Source organism: Callithrix jacchus, chromosome 3 (assembly GCF_049354715.1).
Source record: "Callithrix jacchus isolate 240 chromosome 3, calJac240_pri, whole genome shotgun sequence".
Lineage (NCBI taxonomy): Eukaryota > Metazoa > Chordata > Mammalia > Primates > Cebidae > Callithrix > Callithrix jacchus.
The window spans coordinates 192,611,293-192,627,004 of NC_133504.1; the positions used below are offsets into that span (position 1 = coordinate 192,611,293).

Genomic DNA, 15,712 nt, shown 5'->3' on the forward strand with positions numbered 1-15,712 from the left:
TAGGCTTTTCAACAAATGGTGCTGGATCGACTGGACTTCCACAGCCAAAAAAAAAGAAAGAAATTAATCTAGATGCACCTTATACCGTCCACAACATGAAGCACACACCTAGTTTAAATAAAAATCTATAAGACTTCTAGCAGACAATGAGAGAAAATCAAGGTCACCTTGGGTTTAGTGATGAGTTTTTAAAATACAACACCAAGTACAATCTGTGAAGGAAAAAAAATGGTAAGTTGGACTTTTTTTCTTTTCAAAACAAAGTCTCGCTCTGTCATCCAGGCTGGAGTGCAATGGTGTGATCTCGGCTCACTGCAACCTCTGACTCCCAGGTTCAAGCAATTCTCCCGCCTCAGCCTCCTGAGTAATTGGGATTACAGGCACCTGCAACCACACCTGGCTGATTTTTGTATCTTTTTTTAGTAGAGATGCAGTTTCACCACCTTGGCCAGGCTAGTCTCAAACTCCTGACCTCAGGTGATCGGCCTACCTTGGCCTCCCAAAGTGCTGGGATTACAAGCATGAACTACCACACCCAGCCAATTGGACTTTATTATAATAAAATAAAAAACTATTTTGCAAAATACAGTGTTAAATGAATTAAAAGACAAGTCACTTCCTGGTAAAAAAATATTTGCAAATCACTCTTCTTGTTTTTTAGAGATGGGGGTCTTGCTATATTGCCCAGGCTGGTCTCAAATTCCTGGCCTCAAGTGATCCTCCCACCTCAGCTTCCGAAGTGCTTGGCCTGTAGCGGTGAGCCACTGCTCCTGGTCTTGGAATCACTTTTCTTTTATTATTATTATTTTCTGGAGACCGAGTCACTCTGTTGCCCAGCCTGGAGTGCAGTGGTGTGATCTCAGCTCACTGTAACCTCTGCCTCCTGGGTTGAAGTGATTCTTCTGCCTCAGCCTCCCCAGTAGCTGGGATTATAGACGCCTGCACACCTAGCTATTTTTTGTATTTTTAGTAGAGACGGGGTTTCAACACATTGGCCAGGCTGGTCTTGAACTCCTGACCTTTCGATCCTCCCACCTCGGCCTCCCAAAGTGCTGGGATTACAGAGGTGAGCCATTGCACCTGGCCTGAGCATCACTCTTTGAATACAAGTTTAACTTTCTCATTCCAGAATCAGGGCTTAGTCACCCTGGACAGTTTCCAGTTTTGCACCTAAATGGCTCAAGCCAATGGCAGCCATAGAACTTAGAGGTATGTCTCCTGCCCAGAAGCCTGGGCTCCCCATCTCTACCCATTTCCTTTAGAAAAGGCCATTCAGACATTCGCCCATGAACTTGAGGGACTGGGTCTCTATCCCTTCATGTTTGCTGCTTGCAGGGACCCTGCTCTGCCTGATTTGCCATTCCCGCCTCCTGTGAACTGTGGACCCCAGAAAACCATCACAGAACTGCCCTCCTGCTGTCCTGGGCAACACAACAAGACTCCGTCTCTAAAAAAAAAATTAGCCAGGTGTAGTGGGGCACACTGTAGTCCCAGCTGCTTGAAAGGCTGAGGAAGGAGGATTTCTTGAGTCTGGGAGTTTGAGGCTGCAGTGAGCTATGATTGCACCACTGCACTCCAGCCTGGGCAACAGAGTGAGACCTTGTCCCAAGAAAAAAAAAACACCCTGCAAAACACAAAACTGCCCTCCTGAATCATGATGCCTTCCTGCCCAGGACCTCTTGTCAAAATCTCTGAGCGTGTTTCCTATCACAGTGGCGGGTGAATCTGTGCTTCCATCGGAAGACCTGGGAGCTACCCCAGGCCAGCTTTTCCCTGGGACACTGGAGGGAATGGAGTGTTGGGCTGCCTGTGCCAGGGCGATGGCCAGGAGGCACGACCTGGGCTAGACGCAGCCGCAGACGCCTGCTGATATGAACAGGTTTCCTGTGTGAGGAGCACTGTTGTGGACTGGACAATTAGGCATTAGGCTGCCCACCATGGGAAAGAAGAGCTTGAGAAAGGTGCAGGGCAAACACCAGGCCCAGCCCCCTCCATTACCTGCTAGGACAAGGCTGCCAGCCGTGTGGGCACTGGGACCCTAATTCAGCAAGAAGCTCTCAAAACAAGCATATTGATAAAGGACTTGTCTTGAAAACATATTTTAAAACTCTGGTCGGGTGCAGTGGCTTGCACCTGTAATCTCAGCACTTTGGGGGGCCAAGGCGCAAGGCCGGCAGATCCTTTGAGGTCAGGAGTTCTAGAGCAGCCTGGCCGACATGGCAAAAGCCCATCTCTGCTAAAAATACAAAAAATGATTCAGACGTGGTGTTGGGCACCTGTGATCCCAGCTACTTGGGAGGCTCAGGCAAGAGAACTGCTTGAACCTAGGAGGTGGAGGTCGCAGTGAGCTAAGATTGTGCTATTGCACTTCCGCCTGGGTGACAGAGTGACATCCTGTCTCCAATAAATAAATAAATAAATAAAATAAAAATGAAAACTCTTTAAATGATAAGAAAACAAATGACCCCATCAAAGAGGGCCAAAGATCTGAACAGACACCTCACCAAAGATTAAGATGTACAGATGGCAAATACATAAATGAAAAGATGTGCGACATCACCTGTGATTAGGGGATTGTAAATTACAACAGTAATGAGATGCTGCCACCCACACTTCAGACGACGATTCCAGCAGGTGCTGGTGAGGGTGTCAAGCAGCAGGAACTCTCTCATCACTGGTGGGAAGGAACCGTGCAAACACCATATTCTACTCGGCAACACTGTTCTCCACAATGTGTGGTGAACAATCCTGACTTAGCCGTGTGCCAGCACTGGACTCGGACAATTGAGTGCATGGGTGGAGGCTGGCTCCCAGACGTCCTGCTTTTGGGTGGGAATTCATGCATCAGTGAGAGGAAGAAGCCAGATTGAGCCGTGCTGTCATGGACCAGGGCTGGAGCCATCAGCTTGAGTGCAGTGGCCACGTGTAGGAACATTTGCAGCTCTGTGCACATGCGAGGGATGTGCAAGGGACATGTGAGGGCTGGCAGGGCACAGCTGCCCCTTGCTCTGCCGGCTGAGAGGGCCCAGAAGCAGTGACCCCTGCAACCAACACAGCCGGCCCCAGGCCATGGCTCCTGTTACTGCATTCCAGCAGAAGGAACCTGGCTCCTTGGAGAAGTGGCTGAGGGTGGGACCAGGGCAGGAAATACACAATGAGCCGGGGGCATCTTGTAGTGCTAAGAACGAGGAATTTGAAAACCAAGCCAGACGGGAAGCAGTGGCTCACACCTGTAATCCCAACACTTTGGGAGGCCGAGGTGGATGGAGCAGCTGAGGTCAGGAGTTCAAGACCAGCCTGGCCAACATGGTGAAACCGTATCTCTACTAAAAATACAAAAATGAGCCTGGCATGGTGGTATGTGCCTGTAGTCCCAGCTACTCAGAAGGGTGAGGGAGGAGAGTCATTTGAACCTGGGAGGCAGAGTTTGTAGTGAGCTGAGACTGCCCCATTGCACTCCAGTCCAGGCAGCAGAGTGAGATTCCATCTCTAAACAAAAGCAAAAACGAGAAAACCAAAACCAAAACCCCACAGTGATGTAAAAGGGCGCAGGAGCAGAGTGAAAGAGCTCCCAACGCCAAAGCTGGACCCACGTGAACAAGAAAACAAACAAAATCGTACTGAATTATAATCTAAGCATACAATACTCATAGTCCAGGCTGACATAAATAGATGGCTGAATAAATTAGTAAATGGGGAGGAAGAGACAAATGTCTCATGCAAAAGAATTCCAGATAAATTACACAGATGCAGTTGCCCCGGTCCCTGATTCCCACGGCCCTGGCCTGTGGGAGGCCTGCCTGAATTGGGGCTGAGGCATCCCTGCCGGGGATTTTATTAGGGTCCTCCTGCTGCATGACTGGATGCCTGAGGGGCCCTGACCGTCTTTCCCGACTGCCCCCGAGGCAGCCCTAGAGCCAGAAGGAGGCCCCTAAACCCAGCCTCTCTCCAGATGCTGAGATAAAGACCTCAACCTCTCGCTGTGTTCAACAGGCTTGCAGTCAGGGCCAGGTAGCCGCCGCAGACGGAACAAGACATGGGGGAGGTAGGAGGCGGCCAGTCATCTTTCCCGTTCTTTGTGGCTCAGCCCTGAGGCCACCATGTGGACGGTTTCCCAGCCCCAACCGTCCCTCCCAGCCCACTCACTGTCCATCCAGGTCTCCCCTGAGCCCAGGTCTCAGACGGGAGGACCACCTGCCCTGGAGGTCACCCCCCTGCGTTTTCCCACGTACCTCAGCACACCTGACTCCATCAGGTCCTCAGGCCTCCCTCCCCAGCATCTCAGCCCGGGCTGGACCTGCCAGGAGCCCCTCCTGCCAAGCCTCCATGCCCTCTGCTCCCCTGCTCACTTATCACTCGTGCTGGCTCCTCCCAAGGAGGTTGGGGACAGCTTCCAGGAAGGATGACCCTTTCCCCGTCTGCAGATGCCTCACACCCACTCTGGCCAGGTTGCAGGCAAGTGGCAGACGGGGTCTGGCCATTGCAGCTCAGCACAGCCACAGAAGCCACGGACCCTACTCTCCCTGGTGCAATGCCCACCCCGGGACCTGCCCAGGTGAGGGGTGCCCAACGCCACCTGTCACCGCAGGCAGAGAGATGGGCGGAGGGAGCCTGGCCCCCTTGGGCAGAGCCCTGCTCAGCATGCAGGTACCTGGCCACGGCGCGTCTCACAGTTGTGGAGGTAGCTCAGGTGATAGATCTTCAGGTTCAATGTGGCAAAATTCAGGTACTTCGAGAACACCTGAAACAGAAATTGCCACAACTGGAGTTAAAATTCCAGTTTTCAGACATGTGACCGTGGATAGGAGAAATGTGCCCACCTGAGGCTGTTTAGAAACACCAGGAAGCTGTGCCTGGCAGGCACAGACATGGACTGGCACGTGCTAGCTCAGGCGCACGAGGCAGGCACCCCAGCCAGCTCTGTCTCTCTCTGTCTCTCTGTCTCTGTGTCTTTCTCTCTCCCTCTCTCTCTCTCTCTCTCTCACACACACACACACACACACACACACGTTTGCACGGACACACAGGAGCACAGCAATGTGCAGGTGAGCATGTGGAGCCAAGCCCAGCAGACGCGCAGCACAGAACATGCAGGCAGGCGGGCAGATGGGCAGGGAGGCAGGCAGGCAGGCAGCACAGAACACTTGGGCAGACAGGCGGGCAGGGAGGCAGGCAGCACAGAACACTAGGGCAGACAGGCAGGCAGGGAGGCAGGCAGCACAGAACACTTGGGCAGACAGGCGGGCAGGGAGGCAGGCAGCACAGAACACTAGGGCAGACGGGCAGGCGGGCAGCACAGAACACTTGGGCAGACAGGCGGGCAGGGAGGCAGGCAGCACAGAACACTAGGGCAGACAGGCAGGCGGGCAGCACAGAACACTTGGGCAGACAGGCGGGCAGGGAGGCAGGCAGCACAGAACACTAGGGCAGACGGGCAGGCGGGCAGCACAGAATAAGCAGGCAGATGGGCAGGTGGGCAGGGAGGCGGGCAGCACAGAACACTCGGGCAGACAGGCGGGCAGGGAGGCAGGCAGGCAGGCAGCACAGAACACTTGGGCAGACAGACGGGCAGGCGGGCAGCACAGAATAAGCAGGCAGATGGGCAGGTGGGCAGGCGGGCAGCACAGAACACTCGGGCAGGCAGGCAGGCAGGCGGGCAGGTGGGCAGCACAGAACAAGCAGGCAGATGGGCACGAGAGGAGGCAGACACACCCCCCACCCTGGCACTCACGTCTTCATCTTCGCTGGTGAAGCACGGGCCGTCAAGCTTGTTCACTGCCATGATCACTGCCACAACGTCTTTGCCATTCATGATGGGCATGGCCAGGATATTCTTGGTCTCGTATTCAGTGAGCTCGTCAGCAAATGGGCTGAAGTGAGGGCACTGTGCCAAGAGAGGAGAGAGGCTAAGGAGGCTGTTACTCTGTGGGCCTGGAGTCTGCCCCACCGGGGTCACCACCAAGCTCTGTGGAGGTCGCTGCCCTCCAGGTGTGAGGTGCCCCAGGGGCCCTGCTGGACACTGGGACATAGCCACTGGGCAGTGAGAGCTGGGCCCGTGTCTGCGACTCCAGCGTGGCTCCACACACCTCAGTGCTGAGGATGCTGGTGCCTCCCAGTGCTCAGCCCTGAATACCTGGACAGGCCTCATGGGCAGCCCCGCCCTGCTGGGCACCTCCCCTGCCATCCAACACCTGCTACCCTCCCCCGCCTTGGCCTCCCGGACACCTCTTGAGCCTGCCCTGCTCACCCACTCCTGAAGCCTCTCCTACCTTCAGCCCCCCCACAGGACATGCCTACACTCTTCCCCAGAGAGACAGCAGTGAGTGGGATGTGGGACGAGCCAGTTCTGACTGGGGGCTTGTTTGTGGGACACTCTATCCAGGGCAGGTGTAGCTGGCAAGTCGGGGTGTGAGTCCTTGCACTCTGGGGTCTGCCCACCACCCCTCTGGCCTCCCTGGCCCACACTCCTAGGGGTCTGTTCCCTGGGGCCCAGGGCCCACCATGAGAACTTTGCCTGGCTGTGGCTCCCGGGGGGGAGGTGGGGGTTCCTACCCACCCTCACTGCCACCAGATTTAGAGCAGCCCCTCCTCTCTCCGGTCTAAAGTCCCAGCCCTGCAAGGAACAGCTCAGCTGAGCTCTGCCCTGGCCCAGACGCACTGAGGGTTACTGAGACCAGGCACCCCGGCAACTGGGATTCTGTCCTTGGAGAGTTGGATGTGACCCCAGACCCTCCTCTTACTTCCTGGTTCTGACGTTTGTTTACGTGCGGCCAGGGTGCCCTGGGGCAGTGACCCAGATGGATGGCTCCGGAGTCAGCCCTGCAGGGTCTGGACTTCCCACCCGTGTGGCCTGCAGCAGGCACAAGACGGCTCTGTGGGCTTCTCACCAGTCAATGGGGCAAAAATATCAGGCCTTGCCCTCAACTACTGCTCTGGTCCAAGGTGAGCTCCTGGGATGCACGTCACATCTCGAGCTGTTTCTAGGGATGGAGGCCCCACAGTGGCATATGGCAGACTCCAACCCCTCCCCTGCAGCAAGGATGTGAGATCAGAGGAAGCCTGCTGGGGGCTGGCCAGGTTCTGGTGTGCTCCCAAAAGGCACCCACCCTGCCTGCTCCCTCTTTCCCAATTTGTGGAGATGCAGCTGCTGCCCAAAGACACGTGGGTTGGATTGAAGGAAAACCAACATTTGAAAGATGGTGAAGCAGGAAGACAGGCGAGTGAGCCCTGGTAGGAGTGGCAGCCTGGGCAGTGGTGCCAACATCCGGGTACTGGATCCGAAACCCAGGGATGGTCCCCTGAGGGTTCATCTCAGCATCTTCGTCCCCTGAGGGCTCATCTCAGCCCCTGTGTCCCCTGAGGGCTCATCTCAGCATCTTCGTCCCCTGAGGGCTCATCTCAGCACCTGGGTCCTCTGAGGGTTCATCTCAGCCCTTGTGTCCCCTGAGGGCTCATCTCAGCATCTTCGTCCCCTGAGGGCTCATCTCAGCACCTGGGTCCCCTGAGGGCTCATCTCAGCACCTGGGTCCTCTGAGGGTTCATCTCAGCCCCTGTGTCCCCTGAGGGCTCATCTCAGCATCTTCGTCCCCTGAGGGCTCATCTCAGCACCTGGGTCCCCTGAGGGCTCATCTCAGCACCTGGGTCCTCTGAGGGTTCATCTCAGCCCCTGTGTCCCCTGAGGGCTCATCTCAGCATCTTCGTCCCCTCAGGGCTCATCTCAGCACCTGGGTCCCCTGAGGGCTCATCTCAGCACCTGGGTCCTCTGAGGGTTCATCTCGGCACCTGCGTCCCCTGAGGGTTCATTTCAGCATCTTCGTCTCCTGAGGGCTCATCTCAGCACCTGAGCCAAGCACGGCACACTCCTCCCTGCATGTTGTACTGCTTGTCGTGCTTGTGGCAGTTGGACATGTCTCCCCCACTAGCTGTCAGTGCTACAGTGGCCACCATGTGTGCTCCCTGCTGAATTCAGATCTACCCTTAACATTTACCTCCCTTTCTACCTGGAGCCCATCCTTGTAGCTTCTCCCTTGCTAGCCTCACTGACACCCTCACCTGCAGTCCTTCCCTGGTTGCTGATCTTCACAGCATGGCACCTGGACATATACCAATGATTCTGGAAAGAGCACATCTTGACCCTCAGATGGTGCCACACGGATCCACACGACGTGACCCTCAGATGGTGCCATACAGATACACACGATGTGACCCTCAGATGGTGTCACACAGAATCACACGACATGACCCTCAGATGGTGCCACACGGATCCACACTTGACCCTCAGATGGCGCCACACGGATCCACACGACGTGACCCTCAGATGGCGCCACACAGATACACACATCGTGACCCTCAGATGGCGCCACATGGATCCACACAATGTGACCCACATACTCTCAGATGGCATCACACAGATCCACACAGTGTGACCCTCATGACCCTCAGATGGCATGACATGGATCTACATGTGATCCTCAGAAAGCATCACACAAGATGACCCTTAGACGGTGCCACACAAATCCAGGCAACATGACCCTTGGACAGTGTCACACATCCACACAAGATGACTCTCAGATGATGCCACATGGATTCACACAACACGACCCTCAGACGGTACCACACACATCCACAGCATGACACCTGGACATATAGCAGTGATTCTGGAAAAAGCACAACATAACCCTCAGATGGTGCCCCATGAATCCTCACAATGTGACCCTCAGACGGCAGATGGTGCAGGCAGCCAGAACTGGGGCTTGGCCAGCCACTGCTTCTGAGTGAGGTTGCCCCTGGTTCTTGTACCTTGTGAGGCCTCTGCAAACAGCTGCCCAGCCAGCTACTTTCCAGGAGCATCTGCACCAAACCCTGCTGGCACGCTGCGCTCCACAGCTTCCCTGGACACCACAGGGAGTGTTCGCTGTTTTGTAAATCTGCCATCAAGACGGCAAGAGCCCCACATGGAAGCATCCAGTCTGCCTTAGGGCAATATGCCTAGTCTCATGCCTCTCCCATTGCTCCCTGCTCTCCCTGACTCTCCTTCTCTCTCCTCCACTCTCCTCTCTCCCCCCCACTCTCCTCTCTCCCCCACTCTCCTCCACTCTCCCACTGATCCCACCCCCCTCCACTCTCCCACTGATCCCGCCCCCCTCCACTCTCCTCCTCTCTCCCACTGATCCCGCCCCCCTCCACTCTCCTCCTCTGTCCTACTGCTGCCACCTGCTCTCCTTTACTTGGCGTGCATGGATGGGCGCTTGGCACCAGCCAGGCCACAGCAGTTTCTGGCCTCAGCGGCTCCCTCCCCTGCCCTTGGTGGCCCAGGCACTTCTCCCAGCAGCCCAACCCCAGCCCAGCCTTCACTTCCTTAGACTATCACCCGGAAAACTCCCCTCGACCACAGGGATGGACCCCTCAGCCTTGCCGTCTGACTGCCAGCTGCCCCACCCGTTGTGAAACGCGGCCCCCCAGCATGCCTCTGCAGGTGAAGGTTCCAATGCGCCCCCCTGGCCTCTGCCCACTGAGCTCTGCATCCCTCGTGATGATGCTCGGCCGGCGGTCCCTGCCTGCTGGTCTCTCCCTCTCCACTGCCCAGTCCCGGCTTCTCCGCCTCCCCAGAGCCTCCTGGTCAGAGGAGCTGGGAGCCTGGGTGAGATCGGGAGGCAGCTGCGGACCCTCCCGCGCCCGGGAATCCCGGGCATCCGCTCTGCCTCTAGCAGGTCCGGGGCTGTGTATGCTCAGCACAGCCGAGCTCTGGGGCCTTCACGCCCGCTGTGATTCTTCAAAGCGCCCCAAGCCTCCGTTCCGCCGCCCTCCTCCCTCTGCCGCCGGTTCCCACCGGCCCGTGTTCTCAGCGCCCCGGCTCTGCTCAGCTGTGCAGTGACCCGGCAGTGACCCAAGCGCCGCCATCGCTGTGACGAGCAAGACCCCGCGATGGGTGCTTTGGGGAAGGGGTTGGGGGGTCCACCGTGTCCCGGGAGGGCCTTTGGGGTGGGTCCCGTGGGTCCCAGGGCGAGGAGCTGGACGAGCTCTCCCACTGCGGCGCGCGTGGCTGCTCGGACGGGCTGGGCTCAGAAACCGCCGGAATTGGAGCCCGGATCTGACTCCTGACCCCGCCTCGCCTCCTCCCCGCGCCCCTCAGAGGGGAGGCCGAGCTGCTCCGCCGCACGGATGGGACCTTCCAACCCCGCCGCCCGCGCTGTGAACTCCTGCAGGTCTAAGAGCCGCAGACGGAGATGGAGGGGCGCGGCTTCCCCAGCAGGTGTGGGTGCGAACCTGCCCCGGCGCACGGCAGGGGGCGGGGAGGCGGTGTGGCCTCGTGCGCCCCCTCCCTCCTCCCCCGCACCCCCACTTTTGTGCTCCCCCTCCCTCCTCCCGCGCGCCCCCTACCTCCTCCGGCGCTCCACACACCCCCCCGTCTCCCCCTCCCTCCTCCCTCGCTCCCCCTCCCTCCTCCGGCGCCCCCTCCCTCCTCCCGCGCGCACTCTCCCTCCTCCCTCGAGCCCCCTCCCTCCTCCCTCGCGCCCCCTCCCTCCTCCGGCGCCCCCTCCCTCCTCCCGCGCGCACTCTCCCTCCTCCTTTGCCCCCTCGCTCCTCCCTCGCTCGCCCCTTGCTGCTCCTTCTCTGCGCCCATGCTTATGCTTCCTTCCCGCAGAGGTGCTTGAGGTGCTTGTCTGGGGGCCGTGAACACTGAGTGGCTGGGCAGGGCCTATCACCCGACTGCCCCGTTAGCTTCGGACATGTTGGGAGGGATGGAGGAGGGCCTGGTGTCTTTCTGTTTCCGAAGCCCAAGGTTTTTAAGGTTTACAACCCAGGCCCAGGCCTGGCCAGGCTCCAGGAAGATTGTGCTCAGACCCAAGTCCCGGCAGGGCCCACCGTCCAACCCCACCCCATGTAGGTCCTGGGATCCGCATGTTTCCCCAAGGGCTGCCATGACACGCAACACGTGTAGTCACCGGGTTTTGGAAGCAGACAGGGCCTCGGGACTGCAGCCAAAGCCCTGTACCTCCCAGAAGCTGCTCTCACGTGGCCTGGCACTGCCTGGACTTTCTGTAGGCCCCAGAGTGTGAGCCCCGGGCAGCAACTCCCTCTGTGGCGGCTCTTGGGACAGGCCCCTGGGGACAAGGGGGCCCCAAGGCTATTGCAGCCCTCCCTGGCCGGGAGGACCGGCACTTGCAGCTCAGGGAGGAGGTGGTTTCCGGCCCTGCAGGCTCAGGGCCCACCTGTGCCCAGGAGCAGGCTGATTTAGCCACTGCAGCTCCCTTGGAAGGCAGACATTGCTCCCAGTGTAAACAGGGAGCCAGGGCTCAGGAGGGCAAGACTCCGGGTGGCCTGTGTGTGATGAGCCAGCCGGGTCTCCCGGCCTGGGTGTGTGTGCATGGTATGGTGTACTGGGTGTGGTGTGCTGGGTGAGGTGTGCTGGCTGAGGTGTCCTGGGTGAGGTGTCCTGGGTGAGGTGTCCTGGGTGAGGTGTGCTGGGTGTGGTGTGCTGGCTGAGGTGTGCTGGGTGAGGTGTGCTGGCTGAGGTGTCCTGGGTGAGGTGTGCTGGGTGAGGTGTGCTGGGTGAGGTGTTCTGGGTGAGGTGTGCTGGGTGAGATGTGCTGGGTGAGGTGTGCTGGGTGAGGTGTCCTGGGTGAGGTGTCCTGGGTGAGGTGTCCTGGGTGAGGTGTGCTGGGTGAGGTGTCATGGGTGTGGTGTCCTGGGTGAGGTGTCCTGGGTGAGGTGTGTCCTGGGTGAGGTGTCCTGGGTGAGGTGTCCTGGGTGAGGTGTCCTGGGTGTGGTGTGCTGGGTGAGGTGTCCTGGGTGTGGTGTCCTGGGTGAGGTGTCCTGGGTGAGGTGTGTCCTGGGTGAGGTGTCCTGGGTGAGGTGTCCTGGGTGTGGTGTCCTGGGTGAGGTGTCCTGGGTGAGGTGTGCTGGGTGAGGTGTCCTGGGTGAGGTGTCCTGGGTGAGGTGTGCTGGGTGAGGTGTGTCCTGGGTGAGGTGTGCTGGGTAAGGCATGCGGGGTGTGGTGTGTGGGGTATACTGTCCTGGGTGTGGTGTCCTGGGTGTGGTGTGCTGGGTGTGGTGTGCTGGGTGAGGTATGCTGGGTGTGCTGTCCTGGGTGTGGTGTGTGGGGTGTGCTGTCCTAGGTGAGGTGTGCAGGGTGTACTGTCCTGGGTGTGGTGTTCTGGGTGTGTTCTCCTGGGTGTGGTGTGCCAGCCTACGTGTGGCAGGTCTGCCCGGGTACAGTGGATGTGTGACCATCATGCCCGGTCTGGGGACTCCTGCACCACAGGAATGTGCTGCTCTCCTGGTCCAGCTGCTGCTACTCATACCCTCCAAGGAGGGTGAGATGGGCCAGACCGAGGTGTGCTCTGCCTCACTCTCCCCTTCTGTAAAGAGAGGTGAACTTAGTGGCTAACCATGCGGCAGTGGTTAATGAAAATTTGCTTTTTTGGCAATTTAGACTCAAGTCTCTGTTCCCTTAGTCTGTGATAACTAAGACCCAGCACATCCCAGGGGTTTCCACAGAATGGAGGGACAGACCCCATCCGGGCCACTCAGGGAGGCACCAGCTATACTGGGAAGTGGGAGGCCTCAGAGGAGGTCAGAGCTGGGGCAACTGCAGCCGTGGCACTGTGGAGGAGGTGGGTAGCAGGACCTGGAACAGCCCTGGGGGCCAAACCAGGCCAAGGGACAGACCTAGGACAGCCCAGAAGTTTGAAGGGGACCCGCAGGGCAGGGATGAGAGAACATCAGCCAGGTGGGGAAGGGGTGGTGGCAGCTGGGGATGAACTCCTGGTGGGGAGAAGGGCACAGACACGGTGGAGATGAGAAGTTGTCTTGGGATTGTGTGCAGGAGGAAGGAAGCGAGGTTGGGGAAAGGAGGGAGGAGCGTGGCAGGAGAGAGAGGGGAAGAGGGAGGAGGCGGCTGGTGTGCACCTCAGCCCACCACTGCCAAGGTTTCCAGCTTCCTGGTAACTCCAGCTCCAGAGGCACGATTGCTTTGTGGGTGCCCCACTTCTTAGGAGAGGAGTGGAGACAAAGGTAACCCCGGGGATTACTGTATCTAGGTCACTGCCTCGTTGCTAGCTTACTGCTGGTAGGATAAGAGGATTGCCACTTCCGGCTGGGGGCCGTGGCTCCCACGCCTGCAATCCCAGCACCGTGGGAGGCTGAGGTGGGTGGATCACCTGAGGTCAGGAGTTCGAGACCAGCCTGGCCAACACGGCTCTACTAAAAACACAAAACTTAGCTGGGCATGGTGGCATGTGCCTGCAATCCTAGATACTCAGGAGGCTGAAGAAGGAGAATCGCTTGAACCTGGGAGGTGGAGGCTGCATTGAGCTAAGATCGCGCCACTGCACTCCAGCCTGGGCCACACAGCAAGACTCCATCTCAAAAAAGAAAGAGGATTTCCACTTCCGCCCCTGTTGCCTGGGAAGGAGGGACCATGCCAGCCCCTGGGCAGGGGACCTGGTGGGTAACTCCCAAGGCTCATTCAGCAAGAGCAGAGGCTGCCTGAGTCCCTTGCAGGCTCCTTAGCCGAGGAGACAGAAAAGAGGAGAGGAAGCTGCGAATGGGTGCAGGACAGGGAGGAGGGGCTTCTCTGTTCCCCTTCTTCCCCAGACCACTCTTGCCGGCTGCCTCTTGGGGCCTTTCCAGGTCTCTGCTGGTGGCTGCCCTCACCCAGGCCTGGCAGGCGTCTCACCCTCCCCTCGCTCTCCAGTCCCGCCAGGGCCACCGCTGTCCTCGGGAAGGAAGCATCTGGCCCAGCCCGTGCTTCATGTGGATACGCCCTGCCCTTCCTGCCTTCGGTGACCCCAGCGAGCCTGCCTGGATTCCCAGCCTCTCTGCCCTCTCCAGCCCCGCCCTGGACCCCAGTGCTCAGTGGCTCCCAGGTTTTCTCTCCCCTCGTGGCTGGCGTGGGCTCCGATGAGGTGAAGCCACTTCTGCCACTGTGGGAGCTTGGGGTTCCCCCAGCTCCCTCTCCCTCTGGGCATCTGAATCACCTTGAACTGTGATCTCTCTTTCCCAAATCCTAGGGCAGGGCCTCCCTCCAGCCCAGAGAGCCCTGAAGCCCCCACCTGTGCTGTCTCCCTGGAAGCCAGGGGTCCTCACTCGGCCTGCATGGCCCCCCGCCATGGGACTTGGATGCAGAATCAGGGGCACCCAGGTCTGAGCGTGAGTCTGTTTCAGTCAAGACTGTCAGCCTCAAGTCTGAGCAACTCGGCGGCCACACAATGTCAGCTTGAGCCAGAAGCTCCAAGGCAGAGGGGCAGGCGGCCAGGCGCCGTACCTGGTGGGGGCTCTGGCTACTCGCTCCTCTGCACAGAACAGGCCTTTGCCCTGACAAGAGGCCTACCCGGAGGCCCAAGGATCCAAGCAGACCCTCAGACACCTGGGACAGGTGCAGGAGATGCGCCGCCCACAGCAACCTCCCCGACGCTCCGCTCAGACCCACCTCGGCCACGTCCTTGACGTTCACCATCTTCTTGGTCTGAGCCACATGGCCCACGACCCCGACGTCCAGCGGGAAGACGATCTCGGAGTCGGGGGGCACCAGGCAGTCCTCCAGGACGCTGTCCGGCTGCACGCTGAAGAGCCGGGTGGCCAGCTCCGCCACTCCGTTGCGCTGGCGGTACATGAAGAGGCTACAGCGGTCGGCCTGCAGGAGCACGCAGAGGCGCCGCAGGACCTTGAAGACCACGCGCTCCATGTTGACGTTCTCCTGCATGTCCTGCACCAGCTCCAGCAGGGCCTGGCTCTCCTCCACCTGGAAGAGCTCCCGGAGGCTGGCGCAGCCCGGCGGGCACCCAGCCTCGCAGGCTGTGGCCGCATTATCGGGGCTCAGTTTCTTCTCAAAGTACTGGAGGGCGAAGTCGGGGTTCTGGTCGAGGAAGCTCCGGGCCTGCTCCTCCCTTAGGCTCATGGTGGCTGCCTGTCCCCAGAGACGCGACTGCCCCAGCCGTGCATGGACTCCAGGAAAGCCTGTCATCAGCAGAGTCTTTCTTAGTGAGATTAGGGGCCCGGGGCGGGGCAGCTGACTCACTCCCACAAATGGGGACCTGCACCCCCTCTCCTCAGACCCCGGGACTTCCCACCTTCCAGGGAGGCCAGACCCCGTGGAACGAGGGCTGGGAGAAGCTGTGGGGGTCCGCCTGTTGCAGGGGTCACAGGCGGCTGGGGGCAGGTGTTTGGCTCCCAGTGGACCAGGCCCTGAGAACTAATCCCCTGAGGAGGTTATCCCACACACCGTCTGACCCTTTCTGCAGGTGGAGCTGCCTGAGGGCTTGGGTTGGTCCCATGGGTAGCCCCAGGTCCTGCTGGGAGCCCAGACCTGGGCTTGGGTGTTCTGGGGAGGTGGTGGGGCCCTGGCCCTGCCTCCAGGAAACACAGCTCACCCCTAAGCAGGGAGAGGGGGCCAGGTCAGCACACCCAGGCTCCAGACGCCCAGAGCCCACTGAGGGGACCCTGGACATGGAGGTGGGACCACACCCACCTTCCCCCACACTCTGAGAGTCCAGAGTCCCATAACTGCCCCCATTGCTAGTCAGCCTTTCCTGCTGTCGGCCCTGGCTGGGATAAGCTTCGGGGCAATGCCGCAGTGAGGCCACACGGCTGTCGGTGGCAGGAAGACCTTAATAGCGGGAGTGCCTGGCAGCGAAGCCCGGCCTCTCCTCTCCCCTGTTGCAGCAGGAAGCCCTGCCTGCTCCCACAGGACTCTCAGCTCCTGTGCCAG

General features: G+C 59.1%; 1 protein-coding gene across 2 annotated transcripts in view; it reads right to left on the minus strand.

Moving 5' to 3' along the window:
* The window catches only part of PDE6B (phosphodiesterase 6B), a 64,256-nt gene extending 49,303 nt beyond the window's left edge, over positions 1-14,953 (minus strand). For both annotated transcript variants that reach the window (XM_035294411.3, XM_002806676.7), the window contains exons 1-3: positions 14,435-14,953; positions 5,732-5,884; positions 4,652-4,741 (exon numbers count right to left, since the gene is read on the minus strand). In XM_035294411.3, the coding sequence (XP_035150302.3) occupies positions 4,652-4,741; positions 5,732-5,884; positions 14,435-14,902 (711 nt within the window). In that variant the 5' untranslated portion in view covers positions 14,903-14,953. The remainder of the gene's footprint in view (positions 1-4,651; positions 4,742-5,731; positions 5,885-14,434) is intronic.
* Positions 14,954-15,712: the final 759 nt, after the last annotated feature.